Below are 16,255 nucleotides of genomic sequence, written 5' to 3'. Positions count from 1 at the left end.
AACCTTGGCCCTGGTCAGGATGGGGGCTTCGCTCTGCACTGAGGTTTGCTGCCATAGGACACGCTGGGGTGATGGCCACAGGGGGTTTAACCGCACGGTGCGCAGGCGATAGGGAGCTGGGCTGATGAATCCACTGGGATGCAGAGCGGGCTCCAGGTAGAGGAAAGCATCAATAATTAAAAAGAAGGATGAAACCAAAGAGCGCCTGAGATACAGCCTTAAATGAAGAGGCGCTGGCACGGCAGGCTGGAGACCTGCCAGCGGGCAGGCAGGCGGCAAAGGTGCTGGGGCTACCCAGCCCAGCGAGGTGATCAGCTTACAGCCCTGGGAGCATCACTGCCTGCACGCCTCGGTTCCCAGCCTTTCTCACCTCCAAACACAGGGATCTGCAGAGCAGTGATGGGAAAAGTAGGTTTCTGGAGAGAGGAGCCCCCCGGATGCTGCTGTAATACCCCGAGGTGATACAGGGTGCAGGGACTGCATGCAGGGGGGTGAGATCTGCACCCAGTGGCACGTAGCCATGGCTGTGCTTGCCAACCTCCACTGGGTTTTACCCTCCAATTGTTTTAATGTACTAATGGGCAACAACAGAACTGTAATTGAGGAAAATAGGAGCCTTCCCGCATAATTCTGGTCAACGTTACTGCTTGGCAAGTGAATTAAATGCTGAATTCCCCAGAGCTGCGGGTTGGGTTGTTTCTAACAGAGCCAGTGAGCTTCAGCATCACGGTTGCACATGAACCCCCTGTTCAGCGACTCAGAGGTCTGAGAGCCTTGATGGGAGCCAGCGGTGCTAGAGGCTTCCCCATTTAGCCCTTGCTGACAGTCCCACCATCCCCAAGGCCCTTACTGCAACCTTTACAGGTTCTGGGAAATGCACAGCCATGGGCTTCATCCCAGTACAAACTGCTCCCTACAACATCACCCACAGGGCTCTGCCCAGTTATTTATGTTCTGTGGTATTATTTTACACAATCAAAGCAGTATCTATTAAAATACCAGGACAAAACCCTGTATAAAATAAGATAAGCAGCATGAGGTATAAGTATCTCGCAAGCCAGATCTCATCTCCCAGCATTAAATGCGGTGAATCTCACCGGAATATTTCATTTATTTGCTGACAAGTACTGTGCAGGGCTCATCACTGTGACAGATGGGTGCCTGGAAAATATGGAAAACACTTCTGGTATCTGAATCAAGATCCAAATTAACAACAAGAACCTCACAGAATCAATTCTCAAGCACTCTTTTCAGCCTGCTTGCAGGAAACCTCCTGTTTAGGAGGGCTCCTGACATCCAGACACCTTCTCCACATCCTCCCACAGCAGAAATGGAGGTGTCTCACTGTAGGACCCCATCTCCCAAGCACTGAGCATCCCTGTGCTAAGAAGACCACAGCTCTGTCCGTGCTGTGGATGGTTTCTAGTACAGCTTTAAAGGAAAGGGACTGAGTCACGCTTGATCATCAGATGCCAGGGCTGTTTGAGACCCACCTTAGGCAGTGCCTGGGGTCTGGCTGGCAGGTTCACCCCCTCTAAGCGCTCCTGTGCCCTTCCCTCCCTTTGGCAAAGATGCTCTCTCTGCCAGCAGCCTCCCCAGGCAAACCCCAGTGCTCATTCACTTTGGTTGCTGCTGCAGGAGCTCTGGCTGGTGCTTGCTCCCCCTTGATTTCAACCCATTCTCACAGCTGCCCTCTCCTGAGCCCCTCCAAACTGTCTCTGTGTGGCTGGAGGAAGCACACACCCCTGCCAAACCCCTTCAACCAAGCTACTGCAGTTTCAGGGCCAAGGGGAGCGTGCCAACCTGTGCCAGTCACTGCTTCTCTGGGATGCTCACCCACAGAGGAAGGATGCACATCGTGGTCCTGGCCACAGCATGTTCACAGAGGGTGGTTTTAAACTTCATGTGCCATCAGCAAATAACCACGAGCCTGGTTTTACCTCCACCCAGCCCTTATATCTCCTAGAAGGCTGAAGCAGTGATGGGATTTGAAACGGGGGCAAGGGAACACACCGTGATGTCGGAAGCACTGGAGAGCAGGAGGCGAGATGGAGCAAACGCAGGAGATGCTCATTGGAGCCACGCCAGCAGTGGGGAGGGGATGGAGAGGATCCAGGTGGCCCTGGCAACAGGATGGGACCAGGACCAAAGTGGACCGGAGGCAGCGGGCAGGCAGGGGCAGCCCTGGGGAGCTGGGGGACAGGCAGGGCTGGCTGTGCATGGACAGTGGTGCACACATGTGTGTTCACACATCACCATGGGACAGCCAGCGCTGGGATGAGGCAGAACCTGCCTGCACTTGTACTCACTAACTGCATTTGTGCTCGCTGCTTCTGAAGTTCATGCATGCATACATATCTATATAGTCTGTAAATGGAGTGCTGAATGCAACTCTCAAATGCAGTCCAGTGGAGCAGGTCGTGTTTCTGTTGCAGGCAGTTAAGCAAAGAGCCAGCATTCCCCCCAGCATTAAGCCACAGGCTCCCAGGACCATCTACAGGGAAAGAGCAAGGGGACTGCAGACACCTCCCGCAGCCCCTGATTGATTTCATTACCATCAACGGGGCAAGCATTACTGCAACTGGGGTTTACAGATTAGCCCAGCTGAAAACCACTACAGTTATTTCAATCCCTTGCTAAATATAGCTTTTGACTAAGCAACCCGGTGATGTGTTTTCCAGCATCAGCCTATTCTTATCTGTTCCCATGGCCTCTCTCAGGCTAATGAAGCTGACAGCACTTCCTCAGCTTTATTTTAGATGTGTGCGATGTATCAGTGGCCTTCACACTGCACTAATGTGATTAAAAGCAGCGCAGGGTAATGAGCTCGCTGGGATGAGCTCTGTATTGCAGGGCTTGTTCTCTGCCTCCCATCTGCTCCACTCCATCCTGCTTCCTTCTCTGTATGGGGACCTCTCCCAGGTGGAAAATAAAGACACAGAAAGAGAAGACAGAAGAAGCTGCACGGAATGGTCAAGTGCTGAGGCTGCCACATCAGGAGGGAATGGAAGGTGGAAGGACATGGGCTGTAGCTCCCAGCCCCACCTCCACAGAAGCCACAAAGGAGATGTTGTGTCTCAGCCCAGTGCTCCATTCCCTAACCAAGACTACTCAGAGGGGACCATGAGCAGGAGCAGCAGTGTCTGCCCTACCACCCACTGCCTTTACTTGTGCTATGGAGAGGAGAAGGCAGAACAGAGATGAGGAACCAGGTACTAAAGTGTCCATCACAGCCCTGTTCCTGTGGTGACCAGGAGCATCCTCCCCCCTTGGCTCTCCCTTCTCCCTCCCCCTGTGCAGGCCTTATGCCAGCGATATTTTCCCTTCCCTGCTCCTGGCCGCAGCAGGGATGCACCAGCCCTTCATGGCAGAGCCTGAGCATCAGAGCAACGGCCCCCGCAGCATTCACAGCCTCCCACCCTGCCATTGGATCCACTGCATAGCCAGCAGAGGATTATTCCAGCTGAAAGTCTCTGAGTGATGAGTAAGAGCAATGCTCCCCTCCACTTGCCTTCGAGGAATAGCTGTGCTCTTGCCAAGTCCAGCTTATTCCACAGCAGCAGCTGATGGCCAGGCCAGTCAACGCTGCCACAGTGGCTGCAGGAGAGCCGCAGACCTGGTTTACACCAGCACTGCCAGCCTGGAGCACCTGAGGCCTCCTTGCCCAGCTGTAGCTGTGCCCTGGATCAGGGCATTGCCACCCCAAGCAGCTCCTCCTGCAGCAGAAGTGGAGATCTGCAGAAAACCAATAGGTTTTTTGGGCCATGGACACAGGCATCCACTGCTCTGCTGTCTCCTCAGCTGTCCCAGCATTCCCAACAAGGGTCCTTCCTAAGCTTGGCTTGATAGAGACTAGAGGAAAAGGCCGCCAACTCTTCCATGTTATTAGGAATTGCAGTGTTAGAGTCAAGCTTAGACTACTTTTTGATATTGCTATTTAACTGCTGGATCCCAATGATTTTATTCCACAGAGCATGGATAGAAACCCACCTTGACTGACCCAACTGCCAAAGGGCCAGTTGGACAACCTGTTTGGATCATCCAGCCAAGACTCCAGAATAAATCCCCCTCCCCAGCTCTGGCATCCAGCTGAAGCACACCTGGCCAGCAGCAACCAGGAGATCCCAGCTTCAGAGCATCTCAGTGCCCACATCCTTGAGCCAGGCTCATCCCTGCCTCCTGCCCATCTTCCACCACCTCCAAAATTAGGGCATCTGCTGTGGCAGGAAGCACCTTCTGTATTTTTGAAGCTTATAAAAAACCCTTTTAGAATAGCAAGAATGTTTCTAAGTCAAAGGATTTAAACTATTTTGCAATCAAGGAAGCCTATTTCCAAACGAGCCGGATTGCGAGAGCCTGGGTGCTGTGTGGGTTGTGTGAAGGGGCTGCTAAAAAAGGGTACACAGCTGTCCAGAATTTGGAAACCAGGGCTGTTGCAGAATATATATAGACATCCCTCCCCACTCAACATATTTCCTTCCAGTTCATTAGATATAAAAATCCACCATCTTAAAAAATCAGTACGATATTGAGGACAGTACTTTAATGCTTGTCTAAAAGCCAATTCCCAGGGGTGTGGGTGAGCATCCATCCCTGGACATCCAGCCCTGAATGTCCTGCTGAGCATCAGTGGCACTGCCACACTTCTGCAATAACCCAGCTGCCATCCAGAATGGGAAGCAGAGCCACCAGCTCCCAGCATGGCAGTGGTAGTGGAGACGGACGCAAGCAGGTTGGCCTAGAGGTGGTGAGACCACCAGAAATGCCCATCCTCACTCTGACCCAGAAAGCTAAACCACCACCACAGCACTTTGTTTCAGATAAAATACACCCCTGATTTCACATGGTTATTACCACTGTTGGGCACCGGTTTTGATACTCGTTTATCTGTTCTTATTTCCAGTCTGGATGAGCTCCCTTTGTTTCCTGGCCACTGGCATCACCATTCATCTTCTGTTACCTTGACCATTATCCCATATCCCCTTCTGCAGTGAGCAGATGGAGATAAAGCAGCTCCTGGCCTGGGACAGAGACAAGATGGAGCATCTTTGCAAAGAAATGGGAGGAACGAGGCATCGAGGCCGAAGGTGCCACGGCAGCAGGAAATGCAGGAGCACGGCACTGCGTGTTTAAGAAAAATCAAAATCACAAAGAGGAAGAAAAATAGAGGAGGAAGGAGCGAGCGAGTCTTGGGCACTGAAAGCACTTTTCCTTTTCACCGAGCCTCACTCTTTCTTTCTATTTTATCTTGGAGGAAGAGCTAAATTAACCCCAGCTCAGTTCTGAGAGACTGGATCCACATGGAGGAAGAATTAAGGAGATTTTCTGTTCACAATAAAACCCAGCCAACAGTATTAAAGCAGCGGAGGGCTTGGTCTGGTTGTCAAAGATTAGCTATGGCTGTCCCAAGGAAGACAAGCTCTGACTTTCCCCAATTTGTTCCGATGTGACATTTATAAAGCTGTCTGGGTCATTTACAGTGAAATGACCATCATTTAAGCATGTAGGAGAGAGGGACGTGGCTCTTGTCCCCTCTTGCCCACACCCAGACCAGTTGCTCCCAGTGCACCCTCCTCACTGGGTTCCTACTCCAGCACTGCCAAAGATGCACTTACTGACAAACTGCATCTTCTCAGCAAGCCCTGACACTAACATCATAGAATGGTTTGGCTTGGAAGGGGCCTTAAAGCTCATCTGGTTCCAATCCCCTGCTATGGGCAAGGACGCCTTCCACCAACACCACGCCACAGCTCCGGATCCAGCACTAAAATGCACCAGCACAGAGGCAGGAGTCTCTTTTCCCCCTCACTGATAAAGAAGTTAATATATTGTTCATCTTTGTTTGCATCGATCCAGCCGTGCATTGTAATTTATTCCGTGATGTAGTGCTCCTTAACGAGATTTATCAGCCTGCCAGCCAGCCTTATCTTTAACAGTCCCCGTTATTGGGATGTGGTTCTCAGCCAAGGTTAACAGCAGCAGGAGGATCTCTCAACACTGGCTGCATGATAATAATCCTACAATGACACCTGGGAAATGTGAGTTGGGTCCTGCAGAGCCTGTACCCTGGCCACCACAGATCCTAACCCACTTTGGTGCATTGGCATGGGCCAGGAGCAAGGTGTTTCTCATGGCCATGCTGCTATTTCCTGTATCCATTTGATGCAATAACCATGTTTCTTCAGGAACCATTTGAACCTGTAAGTGGAAGCTTTCAAGTCTGCAACAAAATACTGCTGGCAGAGAGAAACCTGGCCAGACTCTGCAGAAAACAAAATACTCTATTCTGTTTTCCAACAGAATGGAAGCAGATCCAAGAAGAGCTAAGTTTATCAGAGAAGTCTTATTTAATCAAAACCTTGGTTTTTCATAGGCAGTGGTATTGACTAAAATATCCAACTAGTAATTTTCTGCATCTGATAAAAGCAGATTCAAGCTGTCTGATTGCTCTTTTTTAAATTGCAAAGAGCCCCAAGTGTTTATCAGGCAGCAGCCACTCACTTCCAAACCACAAGAAAATCTGCCTTGTTAGGAGTTTCAGCTTCCTTCGCATCACGAGCTGTTCAGTCCCCAGTCCCCTTACCCCCAAATCACTCTAGCAGCAGCAAATGGGGTTTGAAGCCATTGCACGATCATGATGGATGGATGGATGAATGGATGGATGGATGGATGGATGGATGGATGGAGCACGCTGGGGAGCCATCAGCTGCATGGCTTGGAAGCTGAGAACATCACCAGCTGATGTCCTGTGGCACCTGCACAGTCATACTGTGCTATTGAATCTTTAACAGTAACATTAATAGTTTCCCAGAGACAGCCCTACATCAGCAGAGACCAAAAACCCCACATGGAGGCTGCTGAGGGTCCTCGGGGCTCTACTGCCGAGACCTACCAAACCCACCTCCCAATGGTCCTTGCATGTTGGGTAGAGGCACCACTGGAAGAGCCATCTGGTCACAGCTGTCCTCACCTCTCCCAGGCACTGTCAGAGCCCATGAAGTCACCTCCAGGCTTTTCTCCCTGTTTAGCACTTGGAAAATAGGGCACCAAAGGCTTCACTTTTGGGTGGAGAGCAGCCAGTGCTGTGCAGACACGGGCACACATCTTTATGCCCCCCAGATTTCGGCCCTCCCTCTGTTCCTCCGTCTGTTCTGTTTCTATGACTCTCTGCCCTGAAACATGTCTATTTGCAGAGAACTGTTCACTTTGCTTTCTGTGGGCAATGCTGTTTGAAACCATTAAATGACTGCTGCTTCAAAAAAAGCCCGTATGCCCTGCTCCAGGCTCCAAGATTGCACGTTCTGATTTCAGCAGCACAAATATTTTAATTAAATGAACTACCTTTATGGAATAAATCAAGTGATAAGCCTGAAAAACTAAATCTCATAATCTTTCATGCTTCTGTGCAGGTCAATAAACTATTACAATAACAGGCTGGGAAACGTTCTAGAAACACATTCTAGTAAAACTCCGTTGTTACAACAGAGACAGATGAGCCATTTCCCTCCCCAGATCATACCAGCAGCATCTTTCCATGCTCATGCCTCACACACCCTGCTCCCGTTTCCTCGCCTGCTGCCCATAGCAAAGCTGGAGCAGCACAGCCAGCATCTGCCACCACTGAGATCCAGCTCCCAGCCCTGCTCACTGGGAGAGTATTCCCCTGTCCTCACCCACTCATCTTGTGTGATTCCCAACTCCACCAAGATGCCTAAAGTCTGGGCTGTAAAGGCACGCTTGGGGAACCCATGAGCTCCTACAGAGGGGGTACGTGTCGCAGTGGGTCAAATACAATCTTCATCATCTTTAAGCTTATTTTAAGTCCTCCCTTTATTTTTACTTAAAAAATAGCTGCCATGTGTTGGTTTGATGGTGATCCCAATCTGGATGGATGTTCCCATCACCTGCGACAGGTCTCCCTGAAGCTGAGGGGTAGGAACTGGCTGCAGGTGCTGGGGTGGAAGAGCTGAGATTTTCCACCTCAGGAGTAAATGCAGCAAGAATGAGGCTGAGAACCAAAATGAAACTGTGGAGTCCACAGGAAATGGTTGCTTAAAAGAAATGAATTAAAAATCACATGAATGCTTACTCAGATTTCAATAGATCTGTGAAGGCACTTCCTTCTCCAGAAGACTAAGACAAGACAGACGCCTGTGGGGCCCCCTTGGCTCCCTGAAGCCACAGGAGGAACCACCTCATATAAACCCTTTAAGCAATTTAAGAAGCTCCACTTCAAGGGTAGTTTGGGGTCACTGCACGAACCTGCTGCTCTGAAGGCGGCAGCACTCATCTGACTCCCAGCCTCAAGAAAACCCTGGACCTGTTAAAAATACCGCTGCCTAGCTCTCGTTTGCTCTCCTTTTCCTGCTGTCCCACTTGCTCTCGGCAAGCAGATGACTGTTGGTCATACTTAACAGCTCCGAGTAAATCGGGAATCATGTGAAGATGGCAGCTTCACAGCCCCCATCGCTCCTGGGAGCTAGCGGGATCTGCAGCCCCAAGCCTGTGAAATCCAGGGAATGCCGTGCTGCCACTAGGGCACACTCATCCCAACCAGTCCAGAGCCTGGATGCAGAGCCCAAACCCACAGCACGGGTCCGATCCTCACACCCACATGGGTTACTCCCAACCCAAGACCTCATTTCTTTGCCAAACTAGGGGTTTTATCGGACAATATTTGTTCTCTGAGTCGACCAAACCCCACTGAAGTCAATGCTTTTCTGCTTCAATGGGCTTAGGAGCCAAGTGCTCTTTGTGCTCCAAGTGATTAATAATAACCTAACCAAACCCCCCAAAACTCATGTCAGAGATCAGAGGTTGCCTACGAAGTTATCTCCCAGTCACAGCACAAATAATGGCCAAAGCTTCTAGCCGTGGCACAGGAAATCACAAAGCACTCAGAGATACCATCTGGAGATCCCAAAGTACTTCTCTAAATTGAAAAGCCCTCTTATGACTCCCAAAGGTGTCTCCATTTTCCCCCAATCCTCCCCCTGAGTTCTAATGTTTTGCTGTAGTTTTTGCTTCAATTAACCCAAAGCAATGAAGTTTCTGGGCTAACTGTGCAAAACACCTTCTCCCCACTTCCCAACCTCACCTCTCCTCTTGGCTTTGTGTTGTGAGAGACATAGAAGCTGCTGCAAGATCTCGCTCTGCCCTGCCACTTGTGCTGTGGGGGACTGAGCAACTCCCATCCCACCCATGCTGGGCATTCACTCTGCTGGGTGCAAAAGGGCTCTTGGGAGATCTCCCTTTAAGATTTTCCATCATGCCAAGGAAGAGGGTGGTGAAGATGTTCCTGTGTCCACTCCCCTATGGTGGGTGACTTCTCCACAAGGAGAGGGCATCAAGGGATGGGAAAGGGATGAAGGACTTGGGCTGTTCTCTGGAGATTTACCATCTCCTAATGTAGAGTTCATTTCACCGAACTGCCTCAAATCTGGGCAGCTGGTGTCAGCAAGCCATCACCTGCCCCAGGTGTGAGATGAGCATCTCCAGGGTGAGAAGCCAATACCCTTGCAAGGAGTCACCCTTGGTGGGTATCACCGTCTCCATCATCGTGGAGTGATAAACCTGAAACTGGGGCGGTCAAACCCCACCCTTGGGTGCAGCAGCCTCCCCTTGGCCATGGCAGGTGCCCAGTGAGAGTCCCTGTGTGCCGAGCTGGCATCAGGAAGCCCAGGCAGGGCAAGATGGAGCTCCCTGAGCAGAGCACACCTCATCCACAGCACGCTGCCTTATTTTAGCAGGCGGAGCAGATGGCAGTGGGAAGATAAGGAGGCAAAGCAGAAGCAAAGAGAAGGCTTTTGAAATAAAGCCCTGTGCTCTGCCGAGGGGGTTTGATGCATTTCAACAGTTGCCACCAGGATGAGCTTTGAGGCACCTCAAGGGGTTGCTGGTGGGGGACCCACAGCCGCAGAGAGCAGAGGTGAGGAGAAGCCTGCCTTGGTTCCCAAACAGCGCTTGGCAGGGAGAGCTGGCTCTGGCTCAGCACGGCCTCAGTGAGGCACAAACAGAACTGGAATAATCCTCAGCACAAAGGAGGCAGAGCCTTGCAGAGGCTTTTAGCCCTGGTGAGAAGGTGCTGCAGCTGCAGTGCCTCCTGCTGTGAGGCTGGGGGGTCCCTTCCCCACTGCTGCCCTGGGTTCTGCATGGCTGAGCCTCAGTGTCTCAGGGCTGCTGCCCAGGATCCTCCCTTCCCGAAATGCAGGGGATGCTCTGGAGAGCAGCCTGGTTCTTCCTCCTCTCTGACCCACTGCAGAGCTGAGGACCACAACAGCAGCACACAGGGACCAGCCCAGCAGCGGCAGCCAGAGCTGGGACTCTGGGTATGCTGGAGAAGATGGTTTATCCCCCACTTGCCCTGTGCCCAGCGCTGGGATCATACCCCACTAGTACAGCTAGCAGCATGCTCACTGTGACAGTGCCAAAGGCTTTGCAAGACAGACACCATCCACACGGGACCTGGTGAGAGCAGGGAAGCCCGAGCTTCCTGCTGTTCCCTTCACATTCAGTGTGATGGGCAGGATAAAGCACCATGGGGCAGGGCAGGGGAGCCCACAGTAACCACATCCACGTCCTCCTTCATCTCTGCCTCTGCAACACAGAAAACAGCTCCAGCAGCTGCGCCTTTAAAACTGTTCCTCTTCCAAACGCCCCAGAAAGTTGTTTAAGTTGCAAAGTATCACCTGGGGCTTTCGCATCAGGTTCCTAATTAGCTGAAACCATTTGCTTGGTCGGGAATCATTTCCAGGAGCTCCTAAACAGCTTTTAATACGAGCTCTAGGAACAGCCTCCAAAGGGGAACGCATTTCTTCTTGAGCGGCGAGTTGAGCGCTGAGCTTCACCTGTGCCCCCCCCAGCAGATTCCTTTCCATCACACAAAGAAATTAGGCAATTTTTAATAACTCCCATTCCCTTTCCCCAGTGCAGGAGGCTCCCCAGGCTGAGCACTGGAGCTGCTATGGCCCTGGGTGCCTGAACTGCAGGCAAGGGGGAGTTTAGCTCTGAGCTAACAACCTTTTACCTACCCAAAGGGAGGACTTTCCGATGCAGAGAGACAGTGATAGAATTCCCTTTATGAGTTGCTTACTTTTAACTGCTCATTTTGCTTACTTCTTAGAAGCTCTCACTTCTCTAGGTGCCATTTCAAGCAACATATTTAGAAAGTCTTGGCAAAATACAAAATAATACATAATTGTGGATGTCTTTTTGAGACTGTGGGTGCACCGGCTCCCACTCGCAGGAGGGAAGCAGCCACCCCAGGGCTCAGCAATGCTCTGGCTATGCTCCCTCTTTATACTTCCATTTTGTGTCCCATTTCTCATCTAGGTTCTTATGACTGGCCAGGATCACCTTTAAGATTTGGGGGACTTTAAACCGAAGTTAACTGGGTGGCAGAGCAGCCACACTGATGCCACTTGCAGGCAGCACCCTTCCCCATCACTGTCCCCTGCTGCTGGGAGTGATCATCCCTGAGCACATGTGCAGGAGGCACAGGACAGGGAAAGGTGCTCAACTTACAACAGTCCTGTAACACCTAAAGGGGCTAACAGGAAACCTGGAGAGGGACACGGGGGAATGGCTTGAACCTGCCCGAGGGGAGACTGAGCTGAGCTCTTAGGCAGAAGCTCTTCCCTGTGAGGGTGCTGAGGCGCTGGCACAGGGTGCCCAGAGAAGCTGTGGCTGCCCCATCCCTGGCAGTGCTCAAGGCCAGGTTGGACACAGGGGCTTGGAGCAAGCTGCTCCAGTGGAAGGGGTCCCTGCCCATGGCAGGGGTTGGGGCTGGATGGGCTTTAAGGTCCCTTCAACCCAAACCAGTTGTGATTCTATGATTCCCTCTGTGCGCACCCTGGGAGATGGAGCCATTTCCCAACTACAGCCAGAGCGAGCTGAATGAGGGAGAGGAGAATAACAAGGTAAAATCAAAGATCTCCAAAAAAAAATACTCTAGAAACTTCCTACAATTACAGATAATGTGGATGTGACAACACCTCGAATCTGCTGTTCCACCAGCGAGCACTCTGTGATGCACCAAACACCAAAGGGGGACGTTACCCAAATGTACCCACGTTAGCACATCATCTAGCCAGCAAGCCTGAGAGGAGCCGAACAGGATGGCAGCCGCTGTCCCCACGGGGGGATTTTCTGCTCTTTGGTGCTGGCGTTTGCACAACAGGGAGGTATTTTAGAATGAAACACAGCCTGTACTGGGGCAAGTGAGCCTCAGGAGGCACAGGAGCCCTCCCCATCCCAGCCCTTGGCACCCTCCTCCGCATTGTGAGCTTCTCAAGGGACATTTCCTAAAATTCCCTGTTTTCTCAGGGAACAATCACACGTTTGATGGAGTGTTTTATCTCCCAGGGCTTCTACATACTGCCTATGCAATCAGACCCTACTCCAGCACAGTCATTTATGGGTAAAGCCAGAGCAGAAGCAGGGTGAGTGTGCAGGAAGGAAAGGCAGCCGCCTGGCCCACAGAGCCACATTTAGGCCATGGGAGAGGTGGGACACGCTGTCCCAAACACCACAGTAGAGCTGTCACCACCGTTTTGGCTGTCAGAAATAATGGGTATCAAAGCCAGAGGTAAGAGGGGAGATGGAGACTGCCCTGATGCCAAAAACACACACTGGCTTGCAAGTCACCAAGTGTTTCAAGCTGCAGCAGCCCAAGTGCTGGCCAAGCCTTTCCACCTGCTCCCAGGAGTGGAAATGGGATAAAAATCAAAGATGGGAAAGAGTGCAATCATTGTAGGATCAAGCATAAGCATCTACGTGAACGCCTTGGCTTCTAATTACAATCACTTACATTAATAACTGCGCCTCCCAGCTAATCCCTCCTACACTTCCAGTTATTGGAAAGGAGCTGCTTTACAGCCTTAGGTGAAAAATGAGACTATGGGAGCATTGGGCTTCATACGAAATCCTGTATCAGCATCAGGGAAGCTGCAGCACGGCTTTCGGTGTGGCCAGCCGAGCAGCTGCTGCTAGGCACACTCCATAGCCAAAGAAAGAGAGATGCGTAGGAAAAGGAAGCTGTATCAGTTTAAATGGCAGGGGCAGGGATGATGTTCTGCACTGAACAGGCTCGCTGAGAGCTGCAGAATGAACAGGGAGTGGAAAATGCAGGGATGTGTCTTCTCCTCTCCTCCTGTGTGACTAAAACACAGACAGAAGAGGGCAGGGTCCATGAGACAGAGGGACCTGGATGCCAAGACAGCAGACATGCAAAGGCTTTGAGGCAGATGCACCTTGGGGGGGTCTGTGTCAACGATTTGGTACCCAATTCCCCTGCACACCAGGATGCAGGTCCCCAGGAGCCATCCCAAGGATTTCCATTGGAAAAGCAGAAAATAAGTATAAATAAACAATAAAAATAACCCCATTTCCAGCATTTGGGTGTTTACTGCATGGGCACCTCGAGAAATCAAGCTGTGCCTGTGAAACATTTCACCCTTGAGTGAAGTGGCAAATATCAACCCAAACTGTGTTTAACCGGGTGTTTCCAGTCAGTTCCTGACCCATGTCTCAAAAACCATTCAAAAGGAAGCTGTGAGGTGGCCATGCCCATAGGTCCACCACCGAGAATGAAAATCAGCCTGGATATTACAGGAATGAAATGTCACTCAAACCCTCCATCCAGGGACCTGCACAGGTCCTGAACGTTGGTGCACTTCAAAGAAAGAGCTTGCTTTCATTTTCTATTTCATGTTGGCATTTATTTTTGCTGCAGGCTGGTAGCATCCTCCATCCCCAGCCCAGCAGCCAGGCCAGGAGGAGGCAGGCAGCCACTTCCCTTCAGCTTTTTGCCTTTAAACATGCTGTGAGCTTGTATTGTCATAAATGAGAGGCTCAAGTGCCCTGGCTCACACTGCTCGCTGCTGCCTGCATCACCCAGCAAGAGGATTGCTGTTCGCAGGGCACACTGCCCCAGGGCTCTGTTGAGTCCTGGGCATGGTGGCAGAGCAGAGGCCCAGTTCCCCCAACAACATTAATTACACAAGGCTTCCCTTCCAGCTGGGGGGAAAGAGAGAGCAGAGTTCACACTGAGATGCAGGGAGACTCAAAGAGAGGGATGATGGTGAGGGCTCAGCTCTCCATCCTGCACCTCCTGGCAGTACCAGCACCCTGGTGGGACAGAGCTGTGTCCCTTCAGCAAAGCCCCAAGGCCATTTAACAGGGAAAGGAAATGAACACCTTGCTGCTGACTCCTGAGCTTTCACATGTCACTACACTCACAAAGCCATCTCTCTGCAGAGATTGTCTTCCTTTGCCCAGAGGCGCTTTCTCCAACACTCAGTGTACTCAGGAGATGGGATCTTGCAGTGCTCACCTCGCATGGCTTGTCCTAACACACACATCGTCAGGAAAATAGGGCACCCCAACACACAGCGAGGACTGGATGCTGAACCCATGGTATGTGAAACATCACCAAACCAGGGTGAAACCCTACAGTGGTTGAGTTGCAGATATAACAACACCGTCTTCTGGGTCCTGCTGGCACTTGGACAAGGACACAACCTTCACTAACATGCATGGGGCTGGTGAATGCTTGGGCTTGTGTCCAGCATCAATGTACCCCAGCATCAGGAGGCTGTGCTGCCAACAGGGGTTTGTGCTGCCCATGGACTTTAACAACAGTGGGGTTTATGTGGGGAGGAGTGAATTGACACAAGAGCCTGGCCTGAGCTATCAATGCTCATCCAGCTGGTAATCCCATCATCAGCATCACCGTGGGCTTCCTCCCCAGCATGGACACACACTTCACCATTGGCAGCCCCTCTCCTCACTCTAATTTTGTTCCATGGACCTTTCCAGATGCTAAAGAAGGGGAGGGGGGGAAGGAACAACTGGAAAATGCCAGTATGTTCACCAGGAGAGGAGAAACAACAGTGCTTTAGGAGGTGGATCAACACCAACAAAATCAGTCTGAGATGCTCCCATCACAGCTGGAAAACTGAGCATCTCCAGTGCAGCCTCCTCCTCAACCCACTCAGAAATCCACTGCTACAAAGCCAATTAAACGCTCGATTAAGTGTTCCAACATGTTCCCAAATAAAGTACTAACATGGCACAGCATAAAAAAATAAGAGGAAAGAAGAAAGATCCAGGTTGTGTAATGGCCTGCGAGGAGCACACCAGGATAATTCGTGCCTGCTCTCAAGGGGTGGAAATGGGAGCTGAACAGCCAAACCCCCTCACCACCTCCAACAAAAAGAGCTGTTTCTCTCTGCCCACATCTTCAGAGCAAGACTCTGATGTACATGGCCCCACCAGCCTTGCTGTCTGCTGCAGGTACCTGCCTGGTGACCATGCACCTCCACCACCAGTCCCCATGGTGCTGCTCACAGCATGCTGCTCCAAAGATCCCTTCCAACACGACCCCCTTCACAGGCTTCTTGTCTTTGTAAGAGCAGTGTGGGCCATGCACAGACGTTCTCCATCTCCTCCAACCCCTGCTTGTGACACAGGAGCCCAGCCTCCATTCAAGGCTCCGTGCTACTGTGTCCTACCAGTCCCCAACAAGCCATCCCACCAAGCTGAGTGTCACAGACAAGACCCAAGCAACACTACCCCTTAAAGCAGAAACAATTCTATACAGCATACTTGGAGGTCTCTGAGCATCCCCAGGCCACTCTGATCCCACAACCACCTCTCCCAGGGCAGAGATGGCAATAACCTACTCATGTTGGGTACCAGTCCCTGTGCTGGGGACTACTCTCAAGCTTCTTTAGACACTAATTGCTCAATACAAGATGCAGCATGAGCAAGAATGAGGGTCCAGGCAGTCCCCATTCTGCTGAGAGCTCCCATACTCCCCTCTAACATCACACTCCCCCTTCCCTCCTTTCCTCCAGCATCTCCTGCTCTTACTGCAGTTGGCACACGTTTAGGGGGAGGCCACAGGAACCTCTCACTTTGCTACCATGCCAGCTGTGTACCTGAACAAGGTATCCACTCAGATGTGCATCATCTTCATGCAAGTGCAACTCATCTGATGAGCTACAACAGAGACATCTCTGGGGTTGGTCCTGCAGTGGATGTTGGTGACACTGCCCAAATCAGCAGTGAGGCATAGGGGTTCCTCAAGGCATGGGAGGCTCTGCCAGGTCTGACTTGAAGAGCAGAGGCAGATCTTGTGCTAGAACCAGGTTCACCTGAATTTTGTGAATGAACTGGGGTTTTTTTCTTTGCTCTCCAGCACTTATATATAGAAACCCTTCCGAGATCTGTGAAACACTGGCAGCTTTAGCTC

The 16,255-nt window shown here is 51.2% G+C and overlaps 2 protein-coding genes across 5 annotated transcripts in view; both read right to left on the bottom strand.

The window, feature by feature from the left end:
• Positions 1–10,400, bottom strand: part of LOC133208801 (acylamino-acid-releasing enzyme-like) — a 40,911-nt gene extending 30,511 nt beyond the window's left edge. Inside the window, exon 1 of the mRNA XM_061346945.1 lies at positions 10,364–10,400. Within this exon, the coding sequence (XP_061202929.1) occupies positions 10,364–10,385 (22 nt within the window). The 5' untranslated portion in view covers positions 10,386–10,400. The remainder of the gene's footprint in view (positions 1–10,363) is intronic.
• The window catches only part of BSN (bassoon presynaptic cytomatrix protein), a 94,493-nt gene that overhangs the window by 20,118 nt on the left and 58,120 nt on the right, over positions 1–16,255 (bottom strand). The window lies entirely within an intron of this gene.

The sequence above is a fragment of the Neopsephotus bourkii genome, unplaced genomic scaffold, assembly GCF_033783945.1.
Source record: "Neopsephotus bourkii isolate Nb327-2 ecotype Australia unplaced genomic scaffold, CSIRO-AGI_Nbou_v1 NB_284, whole genome shotgun sequence".
In the NCBI taxonomy this organism is placed as follows: domain Eukaryota; kingdom Metazoa; phylum Chordata; class Aves; order Psittaciformes; family Psittacidae; genus Neopsephotus; species Neopsephotus bourkii.
This window is presented reverse-complemented; position numbering and strand designations above follow the sequence as displayed.